This window comes from Callorhinus ursinus, unplaced genomic scaffold, assembly GCF_003265705.2.
Source record: "Callorhinus ursinus isolate GAN/ISIS: 27379988/994484 unplaced genomic scaffold, GSC_fseal_2.0 scaffold73, whole genome shotgun sequence".
NCBI lineage: Eukaryota > Metazoa > Chordata > Mammalia > Carnivora > Otariidae > Callorhinus > Callorhinus ursinus.
The window spans coordinates 1,798,696-1,826,552 of record NW_027397135.1 but is presented as its reverse complement, the minus strand read 5'-3'; the positions used below and the strand labels follow the sequence as shown (position 1 = coordinate 1,826,552).

The 27,857-nt window shown below is 37.5% G+C and overlaps 1 protein-coding gene across 3 annotated transcripts in view; it reads right to left on the bottom strand.

Annotated features, from left to right (window-relative positions):
• The window catches only part of SUGCT (succinyl-CoA:glutarate-CoA transferase), an 814,926-nt gene that overhangs the window by 752,370 nt on the left and 34,699 nt on the right, over nucleotides 1–27,857 (bottom strand). For all 3 annotated transcript variants that reach the window (XM_025853115.2, XM_073886887.1, XM_073886888.1), the window contains exons 4-6: nucleotides 27,535–27,620; nucleotides 26,959–27,009; nucleotides 15,346–15,466 (exon numbers count right to left, since the gene is read on the bottom strand). In XM_025853115.2, the coding sequence (XP_025708900.1) occupies nucleotides 15,346–15,466; nucleotides 26,959–27,009; nucleotides 27,535–27,620 (258 nt within the window). The remainder of the gene's footprint in view (nucleotides 1–15,345; nucleotides 15,467–26,958; nucleotides 27,010–27,534; nucleotides 27,621–27,857) is intronic.

Here is a 27,857-nt window from a genome sequence, read left to right as displayed (position 1 = left end):
CTCCACTAGAAGTTTATGAGGTAAGCAGGGCAGATTTATTTCCATTTTAGAGATGAGGACATTTAAGATCAGATCAGTGTAATAATGACTTCCCCAAGGTCACAAGACACTCTAATACAAGTCTCATAAATCCTCATTGAGAGTTTTTTTGGATTATGCTGCATGGTATTTTTTATAATTGATAAGCAATTAATATGTCATAATTACGAGATCTACCTATATGTAAATTACACCAATTATGTATTTTATATGATAATACATAATAGATGCTTAGCACAGGGCCTAACACATAATAGACAATAAGTCTTAGATATTATTTTATAGAGCCAAATCTTTTCCTGATTCTGTTTCTTATTACGTCTGTAATCTCTTTTGTTGTAGAGAATTATTTTCGTTCTTGGAAATGTAGGCACAGGACTCAGATTCCCAGCTTTAACATCATAATGCATTTTCTATCCGAAGGATCCTCAGAGTTTCGGGAACAAATAAATAAATAAAATAAAATAAAAGGAAAAGGGTGGGTTTTTTCCTCTCCATCCTGTGGTGTCATCCTGCCTTCAGGACATGAATACCAAATGCTCTAGATCTGGGGCCTGCAAATTCTGTCAAGCTCCAGATAGTAAGTATTTTAGGCTTTGTGAGTTGGGGGTGGGGGGGATGTTCTCTGTTAAACTACTCAACTCTGCTGTTGCCACACAAAAATAGCCATAGATAATATATAAACAAATGGGCATGGCTGTGTTCTTATAAAACTTAATTTTCAAAAAATGACAACTGGACAAATCTGGCCCACAAGCCCTTCCAGGCCCCTGCTCTATGTAACTGAATTGGGGAACTGGAAAGAATCCAGTGAAATGCTGGGAGTACAGTGGTAGGCGGCACAAGAGGGAAATATATTTCAACAGTTGCCTCTCCACACCTATGTCTCACAATGTGAGATTCCTCCTGTGACTTATCCCTCTTCCCCACCCCCTATTTTCACCTGAGAAGTATTTGAGCCACACTGTCAGTGATTCCATGCCTTTCATATTAGTTCTGGTTGTTTTTAAGACTGCATAACTCAAGACAGTAAAAAGGACAGACCAAAGAGCTTACATCCATAATCTCCATGGCCTCCAGGTGTCCTAAGAAACAGTTCAAGTCCAAAGGACAGATCAGACCTGAAATGGTGGTGGGAATAGAGGACAGAAGCATACGGTATCCCATTCAGAGAAGCAAAAGACCCACAGAAGCACTAAGAATAAACACTGAAGACTCTGTTGCTGAAAAATGATCCTGAGCACCTTCAACTAAACACTGATGGGTAAAAGATCTAACTGAGGTTATCTGTGTGGACATGATGTACAGCTTAGTGGAATTACTGTGCCCATATGCTGGGTTAGAAACAGAACTGAGAGTACGTGAGACCCAAGCACCCGAGACACTATACGGGAAGAAGAGTAGATGATTCAAAATATAAGGATGGTAAGAGAACACATAAAATTCTGGGTGTATCTAACTGAGGTGAAGGTAGGTCCCCCACTACCATTTTGGCTTTCCTTGGAGAGCTGTGAGAAGCCAGATTGAAATTTCTGGCTGGAGTAGTGGAAATGTACCCTCCTAGAAATATCTGGGACCAGAAAATTTCATTTGTCAGATTGAAAATATTTAAGTAATTCTATCTTTATTTCAAAGTAAGACCAGCAATTCTCATAGATTATAACTTATCATGATTATAACTATTTATCCTAACAGGCAATTCTTCTCTCCAGAAAGTATTCATTTAAATGAATAAATATTTGCCTCAATCCTTTGAGTATTTCCTAGACAATGTTAGGAATGATAAATTATTTACAATGGAATGATAAATATAGGGTGAAAAGCAGTAAGAATCTAAAGACATAAAAGTAGTATTACAGAATAGGATTTTGACCCAAAAAATGGAATGTTAGTCAGTATTTAGCATTAAGCAAATTTACAAGTATATTCTAATACATACATACATATATATATATGCTAATCCCATCAGACTGAAAAGAAACAAAAAACAAAATTTACTTTACAAAAAGTAAAGGATTTTTAATTTATACCCATAAGAATCAGTTTATTCTTGAATAAAGGAGTATTTTATATATTCAATACTTAGTCATCAAGTATTTTTATTTGCATACCACTATTGCAAATATAGCAAAACATTTTCTTGTGGCTATAACATAGTAATTGCAATTTTTCCCACAGTACACCTTGTAGCTTAAACTACTCTTTTTTTACTTAAATATTTTCTTTTACTCTATTTTTTAATTCTCATTTTTACTTTTTCAATTGTGATAAAGTATACACAAAATAAAATTTACCATTTTAACCAGGTTTAAGTGTACAGTGTGGTAACGTTTATGTTGTGCAACATCACCACCATCCAAAACTTTTCATCTTACCAAACTGAAACTTTGTATCTCCCCACTCTCCCCTCCCCCCAGGCCCCAGGAATGACCCTTCTACTTCTGTCTCTACGAATCTGACTACTCTAAATGGGATCCTAAGTATTTGTCCTTTTGTGTCTGGCTTATTTCACATAGCTAAACATCTTCAAGGTTCATCCACATTGTGGCATGTGTCAGAATTTCCTTCCCTTTTAAGCCAAATAATATCCCATTGTATGTATATACCATATTTTTGTTTTGTCTTTGCATATACTGTATTTTATTTATCCAATCATCCATTCATTAATGGACACTTGATGTGCTTCCAACTTACGGTCATTTTGAATAATGCTGCTATGAACATATATGTGAAAAATCTGTTCAAGTCCCTGGTTTCAACTCTTTTGCATATATACCCAGGAGAGGAATTGCTGGCTCATATGGTAATTCTGTTTAAATCTCTGAGGAACCTCCACTGTGGCTTACATTAGTATACATACCCACCAACAGTGCACAAGGATTCCAATTTCCCCATATCCTCACCAACACTTATCTTTTGTGGGGTTTTTTTTCATAGTAGCCACCCTAATAGGTATGAGGTGGTATCTCATTTTGGTATTGATTTGAATTCCCTGATAATTAGTACTGTTGAGCATCTTTCCATGTGCTCATTGGCATCTGTATATCCTCTTTGGAGAAATGCCCATTCAGGTCCTTTGCCCATTTTTTAATTGGCTTGTTTCTTAGACTACTTTTTCTTATACCCAAATATGTTTGCCAAATTTTTTGACTTTGGTATTTTTTCACTTGATAAACTTTTGTGGGTTTTACATTCTTTACAAATCAGAATCACTGATTCCACAATCTGATATTCCATCAACATCTCTGATCTTTCAGGATTGCGTGACTATTACTTACTCTACAAACTTTTAAGCTCTGTGATTAAAAATACTGTAGCTCAAGTAAAGGATTGAAAGTTGTAGTATTGCACTAATGCTGGCTTGGAAGACCATCCAAAGAATGGAAAAAATATCATTAGCACACATGAAATAAATGCTATCTAAATTTTATCTAACATTTATTTTTTGCATCCTTTTAAGTGTAACATTTCTTATCTAGCATTACTTCTTTAAATTTATGGATTTATTTCCCAGGCCTATTACCATAAAGGGAAACAATTCAGTTCGATGACAGGGTTTTGGGATGATGGCTAAGTCTTGACATGTGTTATCTGGCACGATCCATGAATCATTCGAATTGTGAAGATTCTGAAATAATTACTACTTTAACATGAACTAAAATTATCACCCTTTTCCCGCTTGCTGGTCCCCAAGAAGTTCTTTAAATTGGGAACCATTATCCATATATTAGAAATCAGAGGGGCACCTGGGTGGCTCAGTCATCAGGCATCTGCCTTCGGCTCAGGTCATGATCTCAGGGTTCTGGGATTGAGCCCCGCTTTGGGCTCCCTGCTCTGCAGGAAGGCTGCTTCTCCTTCTCCCACTCCCCCTGCTTGTGTTCCCTCTCTTGCTGTGTCTCTGTCAAATAAATAAATAAAACCTTAAAAAAAAAAAAGAAAAAGAAATCAGAGACCAAAGGTGAGACCAACTGATTCTAGATTTATACTATATTGCTAGGCCCAGCCTATCTCTTTGCTTCTGGAATTGTAAAGCATTGAGAATACAGCTCAATCTCCTTCTCAAATCTTGAATTCCTCTGTTATTGATCAGTAGTAAATGAAAAATAAAAGTAACTAGGGACTGGAGTAGGTCAAATATATGTTTATGTATAAAATTGTGCCATGAGATAGTACTCATTGCATATTCATAAATACACCCAGCAGAACTCTTGTAAGAAGAGCAATTTTGTCTCTTTTAACATAATGGAAGTCATTTGTTCATGTTCCAGTCCAGTAGATTTTCTTAATTTCACAGTTTCATAAAGAGTTCCCAAGGGAAACTATCATAATGTTCCTTATATCCAGTAACAACTCAGTATCAGCTTTAAAGCGGTATTTGCTATTGGGAAAATATCTTTATTTAGAAATTATGTATATGGAAAACCCTGACCTTTGCACTTGTGTTTAAATATTTGAAAATGCATGTGAAATCAGTCAAAACACTTTTATCATTAAATATTATCCTTTCGTACTTAAAAATTTTGAAGACAGAAATCCCAGGTTTGTTCTACTTAGTATTATTCATTACCACCCAAAAAACATATTTAACAAAATTTGAGTTAAAGAATATTCAAATGGAACTCTCTTGTCTCAGTTCATCTGAGGCTTCAAACCCAAAAAGAATGCCCTAAGTGCCAGAACACCAGTATGGGCGACGCTAAAATAGTATGAAACCAGTTTTGCTACCCTTAGCTTGTCATCCTTTTGAGGGTATGCAAGAGAAGGTAGAGAGGCAAATAAGACCTTTAGCAAGGTTTTCTTAGAAAGAATTGCCAGCATGCTATGCATTTCACCCTGCCACAGGGAAGGGCAAACTGCCTACCCCTTACTTCAAGCCACTTGAGGGAGACTTCAAAAAAAAGCATCTGAGGGCCGCTTGGGTGGCTCAGTTGGTAAGCATCTGCCATTGGCTCGGGTCATGATCCCAGGGTCCTGGGATAGAGCCCCGCATCGGGCTCCCTGCTCCGCAGGGAGCCTGCTTCTCCCTCTCCCACTCCCCCTGCTTGTGCTCTCTCTCTCTCTCTCTCTCTCTCGTTGTGTCTCTCTGTCAAATAAATAAAAATAAAATCTTAAAAAAAAGCATCTGAGGTCTTGGCCTGTGTTCTGAGAACTTGAAATTACCTAAGGACCTGACTTGTTGCCTAAAAACATACCAAAACCACGAGGTTATGGTTTCATCAGTTAAACGCAGCGAAAGTAACAGGTTTGGAAGTAAACTGCACTCCCACCAATGATGAAGAAGAGAAAGAAGCAATTTGCCCTATTAGCCAAGCGGACCATCAGAAGAGCAGAACTACTCACTTAAAAGGAATTCTACCCATAGGGACTGTCTACAGGATCATGTGACCTAAACAGTCTGTGTACAGAGGACCCCAAAAAGACAGGGGCTGATGGGGAGGAACTGCAGTCTGAGGTATCAGGATCCTACAAAGCTCCCCACAAAACAAAGAGCCACCAACTGAGCTGCAGGCACACAGAAGTCTCCAATGCAGGGCTCCAACTACACCAGTCAACTAAAGACTTTTTGTGTACCCATTAACTCACTTCCCTTTCCCTAAGACTCTGAAGGAATTATACACAGCAACTAGCAACAGGGAAGAGAGGAAGAATGAAGAAGCTATCACCTTCCAACACACACACACTCTCTCTCTCTTTCTCTCTCCCCCCACCCCACCTCTCTCTTTCTCTCCCCAGGTGCCCAAAAAGGCAGGCCCAAGTTACAGAAAGGAAAAAGTCATAAACTGCACAAGGGTCTGTAGTTATGGTTTTAGATTGGGCTGGATTTTTTAATACTTTAAATGAAACAACCAGGAAAAAAATCTATAGGACTTGCCTGGGATTTCATCCATGAACAATGAAAATGAGTCACGAGTGCAGGTTGCAGAGGTAGGGTGGGAGAGAATAAAGTTTCTGCTTCTACTCCACTGAGTCCAACTTGTACAACACATCTGTTATATGTGTAAGGGTAAAAAGAAGTATTTAAAGATAAAAAGGTTATTCCCTTTGGGGATAAAATAAAGGCATAAAGTCACTTTCTGGAGTCAGTCCATGTCTACAGACAAAATATAATCTCAGTCCCTAGCTTTATGGGCTGTGTTTTGAAATCTTGTATTTATGTGCTAAGTTTCTCTTCCCCTGCAGAGATGGTGTCACTGTTTGTTTAAATAATGAGTTTGGTATGAAATGGTAAATATGTCAAACCACACTTTTGCTGGGGATCATTGACTATAAAGTTGGACAGATGGCCACAATACTCTGTATTTCTGGAGAAAAAACATTTCCTGAGAGAACAGGGTGCAACCAAGACATTCCTAATTTAGACCAGTAGTTTCCAATTATTTTGACTGTCAGGGCCCTTTTAATGTCATATCCATACTGATTATTTATTCAATCTAGAAATGATGATTACTGCCATGTGAATGCCATGTGAACTAAACTGGACTACAATTTTTAGAGGTTAAACAACAACAACAACAAAACTTGCCCATTGTTATTCCACTTGACTCAACTTTGAATCTCTCTTCTTTCCTTCCTTCTCTTCTTTCTTCCAACCCCCTGTCCCTCCATCCATTCCTCCCGCCTTTCCTTCCTTCCTTCTTTTTCTCCCCTTCAACATGTTAATGGATTTACAGTGCAAGCAGGCTTCTAGTTATTCTTCCTTAAGAGATGCGGTTATGTGGTAAATATGCAGAAAATGATGAGAATATATATACACACACACAGACTAACTCACTCCCTAAGAATCCAAGTGCAGCAGTGTTTTGTTTTGTATTGTCGTTGCCATGATATGAATGTTGGATGCAGTTGCTGGATGATTTGCCATAGCCATTTGGGCTCACCGTTCTCTGCTACTGACACTATGGAGGTATGGTGATTTCTTCAGAAATCTAAAGAAATTTTATCTTAATCACTATCTCTGGAACATGAACTTTCTTTCAAGGTCCAATGTTGTGTTTTTTTTTACCTTTTTAAACAGCTTTATGAAAATATAATTTATACAGCATTAAATACACCCATTGAAAGTCCATAAATCAACATATAGAGTTTTACAAACATCACCACAATCTAAAAAGTTTCCTTGTGCTTCTTTGCAGTTAATCCCCCAAGCCCATCTCCAGCCTTAGGCAACCACTGATCTGCTTTCCAGCTTATAAATTTGTCTTTTCTTAGACATTTCATATAAGTGGAATCAGACAATACCTAGCCTTTTGCATCTGGCCTTTTTCATACACCTTGATGTTTTTGAGGTTCATCCATACTGTAGTATGAATCAGTACTACACTCCTTCTGATGGCCAAGTGGATCATGCTCTTGTCATCATATGTCTAAAGTCACAGCCAAAGCCAAAGGTCATGCAGCTCTTCTCATATGTCCTTCTTTTGTGCGCTAATACGGTTAGCATAGATTTTGAAAGTTGACCAGCCTACATTCCGGGGATGAATCCCACTCGATTGTGATGTATTATCACTTTATATACTGCTGGATTCAATTTGTTCATAGTTTGTTGAGTATTTTTACTTCCATGTTCATGAGGGACATTGGTCTTTGGTTTTCCTTAATTGAAATGTCTTCGGTTTGGAATCAGGGCAATGCTGGCCTCATAAAATGAGTTTGGAAGTATTCCCTCCTTTTCTATTTTCTGGAAGAGATTGTGTAGAATTGGTAGTATTTCTTACTCAATGTTTGGTAAGACTCCCCAGTGAAACCATCTGGGCCTGAAGTTTTTTCCAAAGGGTTTTTAACTAAAAATTTAATTTCTCTAATAGATATAGCACAATTCACATTATTTCTTCTTGAGTGAGTTTTGGTACTTTGTGTCCTCCAAGGATTTATTTCTGTTCTATTTCATTTCAGTTTTTAAATTCATGGGCATAGAGTTATTTGTAATATTCTGTTGATATCCTTTTAATGTCTTTGTTGTTAGAAGTGATGGCCCTTCTTTCATTCCTGATATTGATTAACTTTGAATCTTCTCTCTTTTTATCTTGGTCAGTATGACTAGAAGTTTGTCAGTTTGGGGTTTTTTTTTTTTTTAAGTATAGGTGACACACAACATTACATTAGCTTCAGGTGCACAACATAGTGATTCAACTTCTCTACACATTATGTTACGCTCACAAATGTAGTTACCTTCTATCCCCATGCAATGCTATTACAATATTGTTGATTATATTCCCTGTGTCGTGCCTTTTATTCCCATGACATATTCACTCCATAACTGGAAGCCTGTACCTCCCACTCCCCTTCACCTATTTTGCCCACCCACTCCCCACCCCCCGCAAGTATCAGTTTGTTCTCTATATTTCTAGGTCTGATTCTACTTTTTGTTTATTTATTCATTTGTTTTGTTTCTTAGTTTCCACATATGAGTGAAATCATATGGTATTTGTCATTTTCTGACTTCTTTCACTTAGCATAATGCTCTAGGTCCACTCATGATATCACAAATGGCAGACCTCATCCTTTTTTACAGCTGCATAATTCTATGTTCAATGTTTATAATGAAGTTCTTCTGTGAGTTAATCAGTATTTGATTCCTACTATTTTAAAGATTATTTTTAATGTAATCTGTATCATATCCCTCTCCTGCTCAAATCCTTCCCAGTATGCCATAGCATTTGCACCCCTATACAGTGTCTTCTCAAGCATTCTGACTGTTTTTTGGTATTTCAGGCACATTGGCTTTCTCTTAGGCTTTTAAAGGAATTTAGATCCTTCCTACCTCAGGACCTTTGCACATGGGGTTCTTGCTGCCTGAAATGCTCCTCCCTTTGATCTTTGAATGGCTGGTTCCTTCTCATACTTTAGTTCTATCAAATGATAACTTCCCAGAAAGGCCTTTTCTGACCATCCTATTTACACTATGCATCCCCTCCATCTCTGTCACAGTACCTTGTTTGATTCTTTCTTAACAACACAATTTATTAGTACATGCCATACGATTTTTTTAACTTCTTTATAAAATGTCTCTAACACTAGGCTGTAAGCTCCTAAAGGCAGAAATCATGTCTGCATTGTTCATCCTGTACACTCAACACAGCCAGGAAATACAGCTCAAGAAATATGCATTGGAGTGGGAGAAGGGAGACAGAGGAAAGGGGGGAGGGAGGGAGGGAGGATGGGAGGGAATTATTTGGGTATTTCTGGATCTTTTGTTATATTGAACATAAAAGGGTATACAGAATAATATAACAAATATGCATGCATATTTGGCAAATATAGTTGAAGTCCTGTGTATGTCCCTTCCCTGTCCCATATTCCTCCCTGCCCACTTCCCAGGGGTAATCATTCTCTTAAATTTAGTATTTTTCACTACCATGCATGTCTTTATATTTTAGCCACACTTAAGTGAATTACTAAAAAATATATACAATTTTTATTATCTTAACTCTACATAAATAGTATCATCCTGCATATCAGCTTTCATAACTTGCCTTCTTCACTGAATTTTATGTTTGGAAAATTCATCTAGTTGATTTCATACTCTTTCCACTGCTTAATGGTATCCCATTCATTATATAACACATTTAACCATTTTCCTACTAAAATATACTTCATCTCATATATTCACCTTTTTGCCATTACAAACAATGCTGCTATGAACCTTCTTCATGTCCCCTCATGCATATGTTCGAGACTTTCTATAGGAACGTACCTGAAAGTGAAACTACAGATCATAGGGTAGACTCATGTACAATCTCAAAAGAGCTTGCCAAATTGCTCCCAACATGGATATCATTTTCCAACATGGATATCAGTCCTCCAGCAATGTTCACGGATTCCTTTGCTTCATCCACACTTGGTAGTGTCAGACTTTTAAATGTCTGTCAATCTCTTAGGTGTGAAGTGAAATATTATTCTTGTTTTAATTTGCATTTTTCTTTTTTTATTTAAATTTTCATTAGTTAACATACAGTGTAATTTGCACTTTTCTAAAAACAACTGAGCCTGAGTAACTTTTTACAGCCATTCAGGTTTCCTTTTCTGGAGCTTGCCCATTTGTCCATTGAATTGTTTCTCTTTTTTTCTATTTGATTTAAAGGAATTTTTAATATATTCGGGTTATTAATCCTTTGTCAGTTATCTTCCAAGGATCTGTGACTCAGCTCCTTGCCTTTTTATGGTGGCTTTTGATGCACAAAAGTTTTTCATTTTAATAAGTAGTCAAGTTTATCAATCTCTTCCTTTGTAGTTTATACTTTTCGTATGCTGTCTACAAAATCTTCCCTGCCCTAAGGTCATAAAGACATTGTCCTATACTGTTTTCTAAAAGTTTTAAAGTTTTACTTTTTATATTTAGAGCTTAAATCAATATTATGTCACTACACAGAATAAACTCAAGATGAATTTTATCTTTCCCCATAAGGATAACCAATGTTCCACCATCAATTATTGCATATTCTATTCTTTAATGATCTAGAGTATAAGCCCTAAAAAAACAGGTTTCCATACATATGCCAGCATGTTTGAGCTCTCTATTCTGTTCCATCGATGTATTTCTTTATCCTTATACTAATACCACACCGTCTTATTACTACGGGTTGTATCAGTCTTTATATCTAACAGGGCAAATGTGCCTACCAGGTTCTTCCTTAAAACTGTCTTAGCTAGTCTTAGCTCATAAGTAGAGCTCTCAGACTTTTTTCTATTTAAAACTAAAGAATGGGTCTAACTCTCTAAAATATTCTCTTTGATATGAGTTCTGAGGTCCCTCTTGAGGACCTATCCTCAAGCAGAATCCTGTAATCTGTCCATACAAGGACAGAGCTTAAGAAAATGCCTTTGGGAAATTCACAAAAATCAGAAAGGTACTTTGCAAAGCCCTTTCCCAACCCCCAGAAAATTATTAAAGGGCATACACAATGTTCCTTCCACAAAATTAGTCTAATCAATAATATAATGCAATGTTTATCCTTCTAGGAAAAAAGAGTAATGAAGTTAATAAGAAAAAAGTAAATATTTTAAAATGTGGTAGGATTTTTACTGCTAAGTTTTTATAATTAATAACATGCTCAGAAGAAACAAAGGAAAGAAGGCACAACTTAAAATTAAAGCGCCATGGAGAATATCATTATACTTCTAAAAGTATAGAGAGGTAGAGAATGGTCAGTTTAAAAAACAAAACTTCTTTAAAAATATAAATAAACCCTTTCCGAGATTTTCTCTACCCACTGGTACAGAGGAAACACAAGTTTTCTCAAAAAGTAATTCCTAGTGAATTATAGCTTTTTAAACACTGCCCCCTAATGTTCATACTCTGAAATGATAAGAGGACCTTGCTAACAAAAAGAATCAGGTCCTTCCTCCCTTGTGATCAGTCTAACATTCTTGTCCTGCAGACCAGATTTCACAGACTGAGGCAATCTCAACCACAGAACTGTCAGAGTGCATTAAAATAAATCTTCCAACCATTCTAAGATTACTCTCATCAGCAATAAGGCCAACATGTGAGTGAGAACAGACTATCTGGGCTTGGACAGCACTGACAGAACACTAATGCCACTGGGAAACATCAGGAAAGTTCAGGATCCCAATCATAACATGTGCAACTTTAGACTGATCTAATCAGTCTTATTAAAAAATATCAAAAACAAACACTGATTACCAAGAATATCAAACTTTTACAAAAGAGGTGGCCCTTACTTTATATACACACAAATTCATGACTCATAAATGACCTCTGCTTCCAAAGATTCTGTTGACATTTAGACTCCCTGATGAGTAAATATGATTAACAACAAACGAGAGAAAAGAGCAAGAATATACTATTCTCAAGTCAAGCTGTTCAGTGTCTTGTAATCACAAAGTCCATGTCATCACCTAACAATATAACAATATAACATATAACAATGATAAATGTCTAAATATGGAAAGCATAGAGGCACTTAATATTTAGTCAAGAGGCCTGAGTTTTAAAGCCATCTGGCATTAAATAGCTGTGCCCTTGGACATTCTGAACCTGTTTCCTTATCAGGAAATAAAGGAGAATGAACTGTATGGATGTTTTTCTCATGATTGTCAGGAGATGGGGGTGTAGAGGATTACAGAATTATGGAAGGTGCTTGTTCAGACTGCAAAGGCCTCTCCCCATCATCTCCTTATTCCTCCCATCCCTATCACTGAAAAGCTTATCAAATCCCCACTCCCCCCCTAGCTGAGAAATTCTGCATTATACAATCTATCTACAAGGCCCTTTGATACCCTTAAATGTTAATATGGGATCTGAGAACTGGAAGAAAACTCAGAGATTCTCTAACCACAAGCCAAGACCCAGAAGAACTTTGGCTCTAACTATAGTCAGTGATAGATGTGAAACTTTGGGAACTGTGAGGCTTCCCAAGTGGAGTAGCTTTTTTTTTTTTTTAGATTTTATTTATTTATTCGAGAGACAGAGCACAGAAGCAGGGGAAGGGGCAGAGGGAGAGGAAAAGCAGACTCCCCGCCAAGTGCGGAGCCGGCAGCCCGATGTGGAGCTCCATCCCAGGACCCTGATATCATGATCTGAGCTGAAGTCAGATGCTTAACCGACTGAGCCACCCAGGTGCCCCTCAAGTAGATTAGCATTTTGTTTGGCTGGAGGATGTGATAAAATACATTATTATTCCTAATCTTTACTCCTCTTGAAATCTACACTTTGCCATGTAACTCTGTAGTTCCTGCCACGAGAGTAGAATATATTTCACCATGCATTGGTATTGGGCTTGGTTGAGTGACTTGCCTTGACCAAAGGAATGCAAGCAAATGGGATGTGAGCTAATGCTTTAAACGTGCTTGTGAGGTTAGGCTCATTCTCTTGTACTCTTGCCTTTCACTATAAAGAAAACATGCATTTGGTAGCCACAGGTCCAAGGAGTATAAGAGACAGGTAGAGCACACCAGGACCCCAACCCGAAACTTGGAATCTAATCAGTCTGGATCAGCTGAACCTCAGCCAATGCAAATTCATGGGAATGAGAAATAAATACTTACTGTCATAGAAGATTTCACATTTCCTAGATATGTAGCATTTTTATGATAAGGTAATTTGAACATAATATTTTCCCTATTTTAGTAATTTAGACCTCCACATTTCCACTGGACTGTGAGATTTTTAAGGAAAAATCTTTCCCTCTCTCTGACACATATAAATATTGATATATACACATAAAAATTGAAGTGTGATTACATATCTATAAAATAGTACATCTAAGAAAGAGTCAGATTTAGCAGCAAAGAGTCATCTACTATGTACAGACCCTGTCTCTCATGCTGATTCAGTATAGAAGTTAATGATCATTGGGCTCATCATTCTCTCTAAAATAATACCAACCAAACACTGCAGTTATAGCTTAATTTATATAAAAAAGCACTACATAATTATACTGTGAAAAGCATTATTTATACTAAAGTAATATGTCATAGTCAAAGTACTATTATATCTCAATTAACCTGAATGCATAGAAACAGGAGTATTTTGGTTATTATTACTTCATGACTAATAAAGAAACAGTTTTAATCCTATTGCTCCTCAACCACCTCAACCACTCCTACCCTAATTCAAGCCACCAGCATCTCTAGCCTGGAGTAGTTCAATAGCTTCACAATTGTTCTTCTACTTCTACCCTTGTCCCCTACAGTCTATTCTCAACACAGTAGCTAAAGTGATCCTTTTAAAAATATGTCAGTTCATACCATTCTTCTGTTCAAAACACTCTATTAACTTACAAACTTATTCAAAGTAAAAGCCAAATCCTTAAGAGTTTCCAACAAGCTCTTCGTGATCTTGCTAACCAACATCTCCCTGTTTTTCTTCCTGTTACATTCCCCTTGGCTCACTCTGCTTCAGCCACCCTTGATGGTCCTCAAATATGCCCAGCATATTCCTGCCTTAGGTCCTTTGCACTTGCTGTTTCTCCTTCCTGAAGCCATCTTTGCCAATATCTACATGATTCACTCCTTTACTTCTTCCAGGTCTCTGCTCAAATGTCACCTTATCAAGGGAGTCTTCTCTCTTTTTTTTTTTTTATTCATTTGAGAGAAAGGAAAAAAGCATGAGGGAGAAGGGGCAGAAGGAAAGGGAGAAGCAGGCTCCCTGCTGAGCATGGAGCTCAACACGGAACTCGATCCAGAACCCCAGATCATGACCTGAGTGAAAGGCAGGTGCTTAACCAACTGAGCTCCCCAGGTGCCCCCAAGGAAGCCTTCTCTTATCTCCAAGTATAAAATAGCTCCTCCTAACCCTATCCCTCTTGCCCTACTTTATTTCTCTTTAGCCCTTATCACTACCGGCCTCAATTACAAAAAAAACTAAAGAATATGTTCATTTATTTACTGTCTATCTCCCTAACCTATAATGCAAACCTCCATGAGAACATAAATATGTACTATTCACTGCCACATCCCAGAACCTTAGAATATTGCCTGGCAAATCATAGGCCTGCTGTAAATATTTGGTAGATGAGTAAAGACTGCAAATATTAGGAATTTTTCTGATAAAAACTATTAATGTAACTCAGAATTTTCAGAGCCACTTTTCTATATTGCATCCCTAATTAATAGTTAAGTGCTTAAAAATATGTTTAACTAATATGATAACCTTTTTTCCTTGGACCTAAATACACACACACACACACACACACAAACACCCACAACATTCCCTAGCTAAACAATCTGGAGGACTTTATAGCACTCTTTCCTTCACCTGGGGCTTAACACTTTTGAATAAATTAAAGGGATATGTTAATTTCCTGTGCTACCCAAAAGCCAACTAATGTTGCACCTACAATTCTACGTATGAATTAACAGTACTTTATAAATGTCTGTAAAATATCAATAGAAAAGTTGGCAAAAAGCTATAGGCATACAATTCAAGAAGAAATACAAATAGCCAAGGGGTGCCTTGGTGGCTCAGTTGTTGGACGTCTGCCTTCGGCTCAGGTCATGATCCCAGGGTCCTAGGATCGATCCCCGCATCAGGCTCCCTGCTCAGCGGGAGGCCTGCTTCTCCCTCTCCCACTCCCCCTGCTCATGTTCCCTCTCTCGCTATGTCTCTCTCTTTCAAATAAATAAATAAAATCTTTTAAAAAAAAAAAGAAATACAAACAGCCAATAAATACAGGAAAAATCTTCATTTCGGTTAATATTCTTTAATGATTAATTGAAAGGTGAGGGCTAGGGAGAACAGAATCACTTCAAGAAAACCAACACTAGCAAGAGGTTTCTTACATGGACAAAGAAACCCAATAACTGGAAAATCTAGTCATTGACAAGGGTGTGGGGTCGAAATACCTGTGATGGAACAGTAGACGATGTGAGGAGCAATCTTGTCTATATCTTCATATCCCAGGCCCACGGCAGACAGTTTGCCAGGGACGTAGTTTTCCACAAATACATCACAAACGGCTGCAAGCTGAGGAAAGAGGGCGAGATGCATCAGACTTCTTAAGGGACTTCCAAACTTGAAACAGATCCCCACATGACACAATCCGAATTTCAGTAAACACAGTTGATCCTCACATTGTGATAGTCCAGAAAAATCACAAGAAAAGTAGAACTACAAAGTAGAATTAAATGAACATAAAGGCTCTGGTCAACTACTTGAGATATTACTTGCCAATAAAGAATGGCCATTAAAATATTCAGCAAATATCATGGTGTTAAGTGTATCTGGTCACATTAAATGTAAGAAATATCTAGGTTATACGGTCCAAATACAGTCTCAAGAAGCTTAGGTAGAAAAGTTAAAATATACATATAAAAATATATGAAAAACATCTCAAACCCTTTATGAAAAACTAAACACAATGTCTTTGCTATTCTCCATCCTTACTATGTAACATTCCTCATTACAACCTGCATATAAAGGTACCTAATACACGTAAACGTGATTCAGAAATGCTTTCATACTTTTCAGATGCTTCCTTTCCAAAGAGTTCTAAATGTATTTAATTAACTATTAAAAAAAAAACCATTAAATTGTAACCCAGTGAGTCAATAAGTCAGAAACAAGGCCAGAGTTTGATTCCCAGATCACTGCTATCTGAACTTGAGGACAATGAACCAACATAAACCTTAACCTTAAAATTTTCAAAATTTCAATTGTGACTCCATATCTTTTAAGGTCTGTTTTAAAGTCATCCAAAAGTTATACTATTTCACCCAAAGAAATTCATTGCACTAGTTCTTTTTTTTTTTTAAGGTTTTATTTTTAAATAATCTCTACACCCAGAGATTATTTTGGGGCTCAAACCCAAAAGCCCAAGATCAAGAGTCACACACTCCACCAACTGAGCCAGCCAGGAGCCCCCATTATAGTAATTCTTGAACATATCCAAGTGCCTAATAATTATTCAACAATTTTTTAATTGCCCTTTTCACATAGATTTAGATATAGTCACACATACAAACTAACATAATAGAATAAGATTCTAGATAAAGGATGGGCAAATTTTTTCCATAAAAGGTCAAATAATAAATATCTTCACCCATCAGAAAACTCCCTCTGAGTTATATTGCTCTCCACTCGAACTACAAGTGTTATATATGACAATTACTTCAGGGGAGACCAAGTGTTTACTGCATTTCCCTGATACAATAAAATACTAGGAAATAAAGTAAGAATAGTGGTTTCCAGTTTTATTGGTGATCACCTCTTCCTCATCTATATGCTCACAACTCACCTAAAAAATCTATTCTGGAATCTGACCCACAATAAAAAGCAAGAACAATTTTGTATGATTAGAGAAGCTACTATCTTTTTCTTTCTGAAAGGGAAAAAAGAAAATCTTCCATCCAGTCACAGCATAGTAAATAAGAACTAAAATTAATTTGAAATATAGGGTATCTAATTCTGAGTTCTCTTCATTAGACGTAATTTAAGAACAGTGGATATCAGAAGTAGAAAGGAAACTGATGATAATAATTTAACCACATTTATGAATAAGGAATCATAAAGTAATTTTTAAAATGTTATCAGAGAATATGCTTATTGGTAGGAAATGTATTCTGAAAGATTTCAGCACAAAGTTTCATAGATTCCACTTTAAAATAATTCAAGGGGCACTTGGGTGGCTCAGTCAGTTAAGCATTTGACTCTTGATTTTGGCTCAGGTCATGATCTCAGAGTCATGAGATCAAGCCCTGCATTGGGCTCCGCGCTCAGTGTGGAGTCTGCTTGAGATTCTCTCTCCCTCTTCCTCTGCCCCTCCCCCTGCTCACTCTCTCTAAATAAATAAATCTTAAAAAAAAAAAATAGGGGCGCCTGGGTGGCTCCATTGGTTAAGCATCTGCCTTCAGCTCAGGTCATGATCCCAGGGTCCTAGGATCGAGCCCCGCATCAGGCTCCCTGCTCAGCGGAGAGACTGCTTCTCCCTCTCCCACTCCCTCTGCTTGTGTTCTCTCTCTTGCTGTGTCTCTCCCTGTCAAATAAATAAATAAAATCTTTAAAAAATAATAATAATAAAATAAAATATATAAAACAGTTCAAAAATACACACAAACACACACGTAGGTATACATACATAAATAAGCAAATACAGCAAAATAACAACATTATTGCATCTAGACATAGGGTTAAAGAAAGTTCATTATACTCTTCTTTCAACTCTTTTGTAGGTTTGAATTTTTCATAATAAACTGTTGGAAGAAAATAAAATCCATGACATTACTCTGTGGACCATAACATGTGCACTAGAGATATTGTGACTGTCAACTAATTAACATAGAGAATTATTTGAAATATAAATGACGTGTCAGAAAGTTATCAAATCAAATTGCTATGGAATTCCTACGGAAATTCCAGGCTCCACATAGCTGTTTTTGGTTAGCCTAGGAGACAAAGGAGTCATATTTTTTGAAGCTCTCATGTATCCAGCTGATTGCTTTGTATGCTACTTTGGAACCGTTTCCATAAACTAAACTCATTATATTAGCAATCATAGCCACAATGCTCTGAATACAGAGGCTGTTTTGCTACTCTTAAACTAAAAGAGAAATCGATGCCAGAAAGATTAAAAAGACTAGGCAAAAAATAATTTTCCCCCAGCAATAAAATATATAACATGCTAAAAGCTAGAAACGTGTAACGAGCTAAAAGCAACAGACATGAATAATGTCCCCATATAATCTATGTAAGTTTAATATGACTTGAAATGTACTTTATTATCACCAGACATGAAGAGAAATCAAGCCCATAATGAAAGTTAATTAAAAGTTGTTCCAGGATGGTAAAAGACTGGCAAGATCCAAAGACAGTGAGAAGGAAATCCCAGAGATTCCTTTACTTTGGTCAGAATTACATATGTAGGCCTAAAGTACTCAAATGTACACTTATGTCTTAGTAGCAAGAATTATGAATTCCACCTAATACTGCCCCATTGAGAAGCTCTAATGAAATTGCAAAGTATCTGCTCAGTCAAATCTGAAACCTTGACTACTTAGGATAAAATATCAGAATGCTCTGAAATAGAAGCAAAGAAGAAAGAACTGTGACCACTGAAGATGAATCTGAGAGAGAGAACAGAAAAAGGAGAATTAAGGCAAGAAAAATCTCCTAAAAATAATTAGATAAATCAAAATAACCACTGAGGAGAAGATAAAAAGAATGGTCTGAAAATAAAGACCATGGGAATTGGGTCCAAAGTGAGGGTAGACAGTTGCAGAAAAAAAGAGCAGGGCAACAGTAATGGAGAAAAAATTAGAAAAATCAAACTAAGTTTCAATTGAAAAATAAAACAAAAACAAACAAATCTAAGTTACACTATAGAAAACCTGTATGAAAACAGAGCAGTAAGATCACGAAAATTATCAAACTCTGTGTTCAAAATATATCTAATAAACAAAAAGTCTACATTTGCTGGATTGACCCAAGAAAACGAAAGTCGGTGCTAATTCTGATCTTACTAATTAAAAGACATTATCTCTCAACCAGCCAGATAGATAAGGAAAGTAACAGCAAGGCAATGATGTTAAAGTTGATGCTTTGATATGAAAGAAATTTGGGTATTTAGCTCTCTAATCACATACACTTATATCCATTAGATAAGATTTTATTTTTAACATATAATGTATTATTTGTTTCAGAGGTACAGGTTTGTGATACAACAGTCTTACACAATTCACAGAGCTCAATAGCACACAACCTCCCCAATGTCTATCACCCAGCCACCCCCTCCCTCCCACCCCCCACCACTCCAGGAACACTCAGTTTGTTTCCTGAGATTAAGAATTCCTCATATCAGTGAGATCATATGATAAATGTCTTTCCCTGACTGGCTTATCTCGCTCAGCATAATGCCCTCCAGTTCCATCCATGTCGTTGCAAATGGCAAGATTTCATTCCTTTTGATGGCTGCAAAATATTCCATTGTATATGTTTACCACATCTTCTTTATCCATTCATCTGTTGATGGACATCTTCGCTCTTTCCATAGTTTGGCTATTGTGGACATTGCTGCTATAAACATCGGGTGCACGTACCCCTTCGGATCCCTACATTTCTATCTCTGGGGTAAATACCCAGTAGTGCAATTGCTGGATCGTATGGTAGCTCTATTTTCAACTGTTTGAGGAAACTCCATACTGTTTTCCAGAATGGCTGCACCAGCTTGCATTCCCACCAACAGTGTAGGAGAGTTCCCCTTTCTCCACATCCCTGCCAACATCTGTTGTTTCCTAACTTGTTAATTGTAGCAAATCTGACTGATTTGAGGTGGTATCTCAATGAGGTTTTGATTTGGACTTCCCTGAAGCCGAGCAATGTTGAGCACTTTTTCATGTGTCTGTTAGCCATCTGGATATCTTCTTTGGAAAAATGTCTGTTCATGTCTTCTGCCCATTTCTTGATTGGATCATTTGTATTTTGGGTGTTGAGTTTCATAAGTTCTTTATAGATTTTGGATACTAGCCCTTTATCTGATATGTCATTTGCAAATATCTTCTCCCATTCTGTCGGTTGTCTTTTGGTTTCGTGGACTGTTTCCTTTGCTGTGCAAAAGCTTTTTATCTTGATGAAGTCCCAATAGTTCATTTTTGCCCTAGCTTCCCTTCCCTTTGGCAATGTTTCTAGGAAGAAGTTGCTGCGGCTGAGGTCAAAGAGGTTGCTGCGTGTGTTCTCCTTTAGGATGTTGATGGACTCCCAACACACATTTAGGTCTTTCAATCATTTTGAGTCTATTTTTGTGTGTGGTGTGAGAAAATGGTCCAGTTTCATTCTTCTGCATGTGGCTGTCCAATTTTCCCAACACCATTTCTTGAAGAAACTATCTTTTTTCCATTGGACATTCTTTCCTGCTTTGTTAAAGATTAGTTGACCATAGAGTTGAGGGTCCATTTCTGAGCTCTCTATTCTGTTCCATTGATCTATGTATCTGTTTTTGTGCCAGTACCATACTGTCTTGATGATGACAGCTTTGTAATAGAGCTGGAAGTCCGGAATTGTGATGCTGCCAGCTTTGCTTTTCTTTTTCAACATTCCTCTGGCTATTCAGGGTCTTTTCTGGTTCCATACAAATTTTAGGATTATTTGTTCCATTTCTTTGAAAAAAGTGGATGGTATTTTGATAGGGATTGCCTTACATGTGTAGATTACTCTAGGTAGCATTGACATCTTCACAATATTTGTTCTTCCAATCCATGAACATGGAAAGTTTTTCCATTTCTGTCTTCCTCAATTTCTTTCATGAGTATTTTATAGTTTTCTGAGTACAGATTCCTTTCCTCTTTGGTTAGATTTATTCCTAGGTATCTTATGCTTTTGGGTGCAATTGTCAATGGGATCGACTCCTTAATTTCTCTTTCTTCTGTCTTGTTCCTGGTGTATAGGAATGCCACTGATTTCTGGGAATTGATTTTATATTCTGCCACTTTACTGAATTCCTGTCTGAGTTCTACCAATTTTAGAGTAGAGGCTTTTGGGTTTTCCACATAGTTACATATCATCTGCAAAGAGTGAGAGTTTGACTTCTTCTTTGCCGATTCAGATGCCTTTTATTTCTTTCTGTTGTCTGATTGCTGTGGCTAGGACTTCTAATACTATGTTAAATAGCAGTGGTGATAGTGGACATCCCTGCCATGCTCCTGACCTTAGGAGGAAAGCTCTCAGTTCTTCCCCATTGAGAATGATATTCGCTGTGGGTTTTTCATAGATGGCTTTTATGATATTGAGGTATGTACCCTCTATCCCTATACTCTGAAGAGTTTTGATCAAGAAAGGATGCTGTACTTTCTCAAATGCTTTTTCTGCATCAATTGAGAGGATCATATGGTTCTTGTTCTTTCTTTTATTAATGTATTGTATCACACTGATTGATATGCGGATGTTGAACCAAACTTGCAGCCCAGGGATAAATCCCACTTGGTCGTGGTGAATAATCCTGTTAATGTACTGTTGGAGTCTATTGGCTAGTATTTTGGTGAGAATTTTAGCATCTATATTCATGAAGGATACTGGTCTGTAATTCTCCTTTTGGATGGGGTCTTTGTCTGGTTTGGGGATCAAGGTAATGGTGGCCTCATAAAATGAGTTTGGAAGTTTTCCCTCCATTTCTGTTTTTTGGAACAGTTTCAGAAGAATAGGTATTAATTCTTCTTGAAATGTTTGGTAGAATTCCCCTGGGAAAACATCTGGCCCTGGGCTTTTGTTTATTGGGAGATTTTTGATGACTGCTTCAATTTCCTTAGTGGTTATAGGTCTGTTCAGGTTTTCTATTTCTTCCTGGTTCGGTTTTAGTAGTTGATACATCTCTAGGAATGCATCCATTTCTTCCAGATTATCTAATTTGCTGGCATAGAGGTGCTCATTATATGTTCTTATAATTGTTTGTATTTCTTTGGTGTTGGTTGTGATCTCTCCTCTTTCATTCATGATTTTATTGATTTGGGTCCTTTCTCTTTTCTTTTTGATAAGTCTGGCCAGGGGTTTATCAATCTTATTAATTCTTTCAAAGAACCAGCTCCTAGTTTCGTTGATCTGTTCTACTGTTTTTTTACTATTTCATTGATTTCTGCTCTGATCTTTATGATTTCTCTTCTCCTGCTGGGTTTAGGCTTTATTTGCTGTTCTTTCTCCAGCTCCTTTCTCCAGCTCCTTTAGGTGTAGGGTTAGGTAATGTATTTGAGACCTTTCTTGTTTCTTGAGAAAGGCTTGTATTGCTATACACTTTCCTCTTAGGACTGACTTTGCTGCATCCCAAAGATTTTGAACAGTTGTGTTTTCATTTTCAATTGTTTCAGTGATTTTTTTTAATTCTTCTTTAATTTTCTGGTTGACCCATTCATTCTTCAGTAGGATGCTCTTTAGCCTCCATGTATTTGAGTTCTTTCCAACTTTCCTCTTGTGATTGAGTTCTAGATTCAAAGCATTGTGGTCTGAAAATATGCAGGGAATGATCCCAATCTTTTGGTACCGGTTGAGACCTGATTTGTGACCTAGGATGTGATCTATTCTGGAGAATGTTCCATGGGCACTAGAGAAGAATGTATATTCTGTTGCTTTGGGATGGAATGTTCTGAATATATCTGTGAAGTCCATTTGGTCCAGTGTGTCATTTAAAGTCTTTATTTCCTTGTTGATCTTTTGCTTAGATGATCTGTCCATTTCAGTGAGGGGGGTGTTAAAGTCCCCCACTATTATTGTATTCTTGTCGATGTGTTTCTTTGCTTTTGTTATTAAGTGACTTATATTATTGGCTGCTCCCATGTTAGGGGAATAGATATTTACAATTGTTAGATCTTCTTGTTGGATAGACCCTTTAAGTATGATATGGTGTCTTTCTTCAACTCTTATTATAGTGTTTGGTTTAAAATCTAATTTGTCTGATATAAGGATTGCCACCCCAGCTTTCTTTTGGTGTCCATTAGCATGGTAAATGGTTTTCCACCCCCTCACTTTCAATCTGGAGGTGTCTTTGGGTCTAAAACGAGTCTCTTGCAGACAGCGTATCGCTGGGCCTTGTTTTTTTATCCAATCTGATATCCTGTGTCTTTTGATTGGGGCACTTAGCCTATTTATTTTCAGGGTAACTATTGAAAGATATGAATTTAGTGCCACTGTATTGCCTGTAAGGTTACTGTTACTGTGTATTGTCTGTGTTCCTTTCTGGTCTATGTTACCTTTAGGCTCCCTCTTTGCTTAGAGGACCCCTTTCAATATTTCTTGTACGGCTGGTTTCCTGTTTGCAAATTCCTTAATTTTTGTTTGTTCTGGAAGCTTATCTCTCCTTCTATTTTCAATGACAGCCTAGCTGGATAGAGTATTCTTGGCTGCATATCTTTCTCGTTTAGTGCTCTGAAGATATCATGCCAGTCCTTTCTGGCCTGCCAGGTCTCTGTGGATAGGTCTGTTGCCAATCTAATGTTTCTACCATTGTAGGTTACAGATCTCTTCTCCCGAGCTGCTTTCAGGATTTTCTCTTTGTCTCTGAGACTTGTAAGTTCTACTATTAGATGTCGGGGTGTTGACCTATTTTTATTGAATTTGAGAGGGGTTCTCGGTGCCTCCTGGATTTTGATGCCTGTTTCCTTCCCCAAATTAGGGAAGTTCTCTGTTATAATTTGCTCCAATATACCTTCTGCCCCCCTCTCTCTTTCTTCTTCTTCTGGGATCCCAATTATTCTAATATTGTTTCATTTTATGGTATCACTTCTCTCTCGGATTCTGCCCTCGTGATCCAGTAGTTGTTTATCTCTCTTTCTCAGCTTCTTTATTTTTCATCATTTGGTCTTCTATATCACTGATTCTCTCTTCTTCCTCATTTATCCTAGAAGTTAGAGCCTCCATTTTTGATTGCACCTCATTAGTAGCCTTTTTGATTTCGACTTGGTTAGATTTTAGTTCTTTTATTTCTCCAGAAAGGGTTTCTCTAATAACTTCCATGCTTTTTTCAAGCCCAGCTAGTATCTTTAAAATCGTCATTCTGAACTATAGTTCCAACATCTTACTAATGTCCGTATTGATTAGGTGCCCCCTGGCAGTCAGTACTGTCTCTTGTTCTTTTTTTTTTTTTGAGGTGATTTTTTCCATCTTGTCATTTCATCCAGAAGAGAATAGATGAATGAGAGAACAAAATGCTTACAGGGTAACAATTACCGCAGAAAAATATACACTAAACAAATCAGAAGAGACCTGAAACTGGGGGAAAAGAAAGGGAAAGAAAAAAAAAGAAAAAGAAAAAGATAAAAAAAAAAAAGAATATGATCAAATACGATCAGCTTGGTGCATAGATCAGTGCCACACACTAGATTTGGGGCGTATTTTGGTCTGTTAGAAGAACGTGCCTCCCAAACTTTTAAAGAAAGAAAAGCTTATATATGTACGAAAATAAGGGTAAATACGCTGAAGGGATGGAATATGACTGTAAAGATGAAAATTATAATGGATTTTATAAAAGGAATTGATAAGTTGAAAAAGAAAGAAGAGGATTTATTTATTTTTTTTTAAGATTTTATTTATTTATTTGAGAAAGAGAGAATGAGAGACAGAGAGCACAAGAGGGAAGAGGGTCAGAGGGAGAAGCAGATTCTCTGCTGAGCAGGGAGCCCGATGCGGGACTCGATCCCAGGACTCCAGGATCATGACCTGAGCCGAAGGCAGTCGCTTAACCAACTGAGCCACCCAGGCACCCGAAAGAAGAGGATTTAAAAAAAAAAGAGGGGGGGAGAGAATGTGTTCAGGCAGGTGACTAGACCAAAGCCATACACTAGAGATTTAGGGTATATTTTGGTTTGTTAGAAGAAACTGTATCCCAATATTTTAAAGAGAGAACAACATATACATACCAAAAATAAGGTTACATACTATGAAGGGAAAGAATATGACTCTAAAAATGAAAAATAAAAAAGATTTTTTAAAAAAGGGATTGATAAGTCGTTGGTTGAGAAAGGGAAAAAGAAAAATTCAAAAAAAAATTTTTTTTAATTAACTCTTAAAGACTAAAGAATCATGGGGAAAAAAGCCATGACTTCTATGTGCAGCATTCCCCTCGTGCTGGAGTTCTGCCGTTCTCATTGATCAGTAAATATGGTCTTGGCTGGCTGTTCTTGCTGATCTTCTGGTGGAGGGGTCTGTTGCCGTGGTTCCCAAATGTCTTTGCTGGAGGCAGAACTGCCCCGCCCTTGCCGGGGCGGGCTAAGTCATCTGCTCGGGTTTGCTCTCGGGAGCTTCTGTTCCCTGCAAGCTTTCGTACAGCTTTGGAGGATGAGAGTGAAAATGGAGGTCTCCCAAGCTCCGCCCCAGAGGAGCCGAGACCCTGGGGCCCACTCCTCAGTGCGCCCCCAGAGAAAAGCAGTCAGTCACTCCCGTCTCCCCGGTCTCCGGCAGCACTCCATGCTCACCCGGCCTGTGACCGCGCGTTTGTATCTCTGGCGCATGACCCCACGTGTAGTCTCCAAACCTAGCAGATTCCTGCGCTGTGCTCCCGCGCCGCTCCTCCTGGAGGAGGAAGGGGAGTCTCCCCAGATCTGCCGCTTGTTGGGTCCCTGCTGGAGGAGCAGTGGCCTGTGCCGTGGATCACGGTTAACCCCGAGCTGAGAGCCCGCGTCTTGGCTCCATATCTGCAGCCGGCTTCCCCGCTCCGATACCTGGGAGCTCTGCCGCACTCAGGCACGCCCGGTCTTTCTGTGACCCCGAGGGTCCTGAGACCACACTGTCCCGCGAGGGTTCCACCCCCTGCTTAGCCACTGGAGCGACGTCCCTCAGCAGAGCTGACTTCTAAAAGTTCTCTATCGCTTGCCAGTAACGGCCGACGGAGGCCCCTCCCCCGCCGTCTATCTTCCCAAATATCGCCTTGGATTCACTTCTCCTCACATCCTACCTTCCAGAAAGTGGTTGTTTTTCTGTTCAGAGAGTTGCTGCTATTCTTTTCTTCGATCTCCTGTTGAGTTCATAGGTGTTCAGAATGGTTTGATCCCTATCCAGCTGAATTCCTGGAACCAGACGAAATCCAGGTCTCCTACTCCTCTGCATCTTGTTCCTCCTCCTTCATTAGATAAGATTTTAAACTTTAACAAAGATGACAAGCAAGTTTTATCTCACATGATGAATCCAATTTCATGTGCATCGGGAACAATAATAGCTAATACTTACTGAGTACTAACTATGGGGGGCACTCTTCTATACATTTTACATAAATTAACTCAATTCTAACAACAACCTTAAGAAGTAGGTACTATTATTATCCCTATTTTACTGATAAGGAAACTGAGGCATAAAGAAGTCAAATAACAACCAAAAAACAAACCTAAGTAACCTACCTGAAGTCACATAGCTAGTAAGTAGAGAATCTCAGCAGTGGGGCATTAGGGTGTGTGCCAAACCATTACACAATCTTGCCCCTCAAAGAGAGATGCTGAGATCAGTTGTGGACATATTAGCCATCTGAATAAACGTTAGAAAAAGCTTGGGCTCTCCAGTGATGTGACCCACCTCACTGGGTTCAAATTTCAGCTCTTGCCTTTACCAGCTATTTAATCTTTGAAGCATCACATGAGCCCCATGAGACTCATTTCCCTACCATGAAAATGAGGATTCTAATACCCATTTACAAGTCAAATTCTGAGGATTTGAGGAGATAATATATGGAAAATACCCAATCCTAAGATGGGATGCAGAGTAGGCATTCAGTCAACATTAGATAGCATTATAACTGAAAACTTTCACAGAGTAGAGAAATATTATACACAACATACAAGAAATTAGAAAGCAAATTTACTCACAATAAATGTAAAGTTAAACTTTTTTTAATTTTATTTTATTACGTTATGTTAATCACCTTAAACTCTTAAATGGTATTTATAGCAAAATTAGAGATTGCCAATGAAATAAAGTTTTAAAACACTTTTACTCTGATGTTCAAATCCCCAGTTAAAACCCAGGTGGTAAGATGTCTTCCATAGAGCATACTGTACCTCTTTGATGATTTTCACCCCTTTTGGATCCTTGATGTTAACAGCTATACTCTAAAAATTAAAATATATATATTAAAATAGTATCATAAAGGTTTTCATATTATTGACAGTTCAATAAGGGAGCCATTCATATCCTGTGTTCTCCTCTTAAAGCAAGTGTATTTTCCTCATGAAGAAACATTTAAATTATCTTTACTGATTTTATTTGCAGTGTGACTATATTAGGATGATACCAAGGATAACAGTAAAAATTTTTCAAATAATACCAAGTTAGGCAATTAGCAATCTCCAAAAGAATAAAATGTACAGAATCAAATAATTTCTTTCTTTAATAAAATTATTTCCATTATAAACAATTACAAATTCTCGTGAAATATTTAAAGTCAGTATAGAAGGAAGATTAGTAAAAAGCTCTCTTGTTTCTATTTGGTACCTGGTGAATGAATAAAATTTCACCTTATTTTAAATATTATATACACAAAAAAGGATAGAAATGAATGAGCCAAGATGATATCAAAAGTTTTGTTATTACAAGAGAATTACACAAAAAAACAGAGAAAGAAATTATATTCTTACTTTTTTATTTCGATTAACACTGAGAAAATAAGTACTTTCTGTCCCCACAAAAGGTGGCCCCCAAGTTCGTGTATCATCACCAGCTCCTGAAAATAATAGTATGAGCTATTAATATTTAACTCTTAAACATCATGAGACATCCAAACCAACGTTCACCCATCATATACATTCACAGGTGCCTAAACAAAATCAGCTCACTTCAGTGGAATTCACAATTTAGAGGGACCATAAGAACTTGCTGGAACTGTCCAAACTCTACCTGCTCATGTTATTCACTAAATCCTACCATATCATCTTTACTAGAATCCATCCCTGAAAGTCAA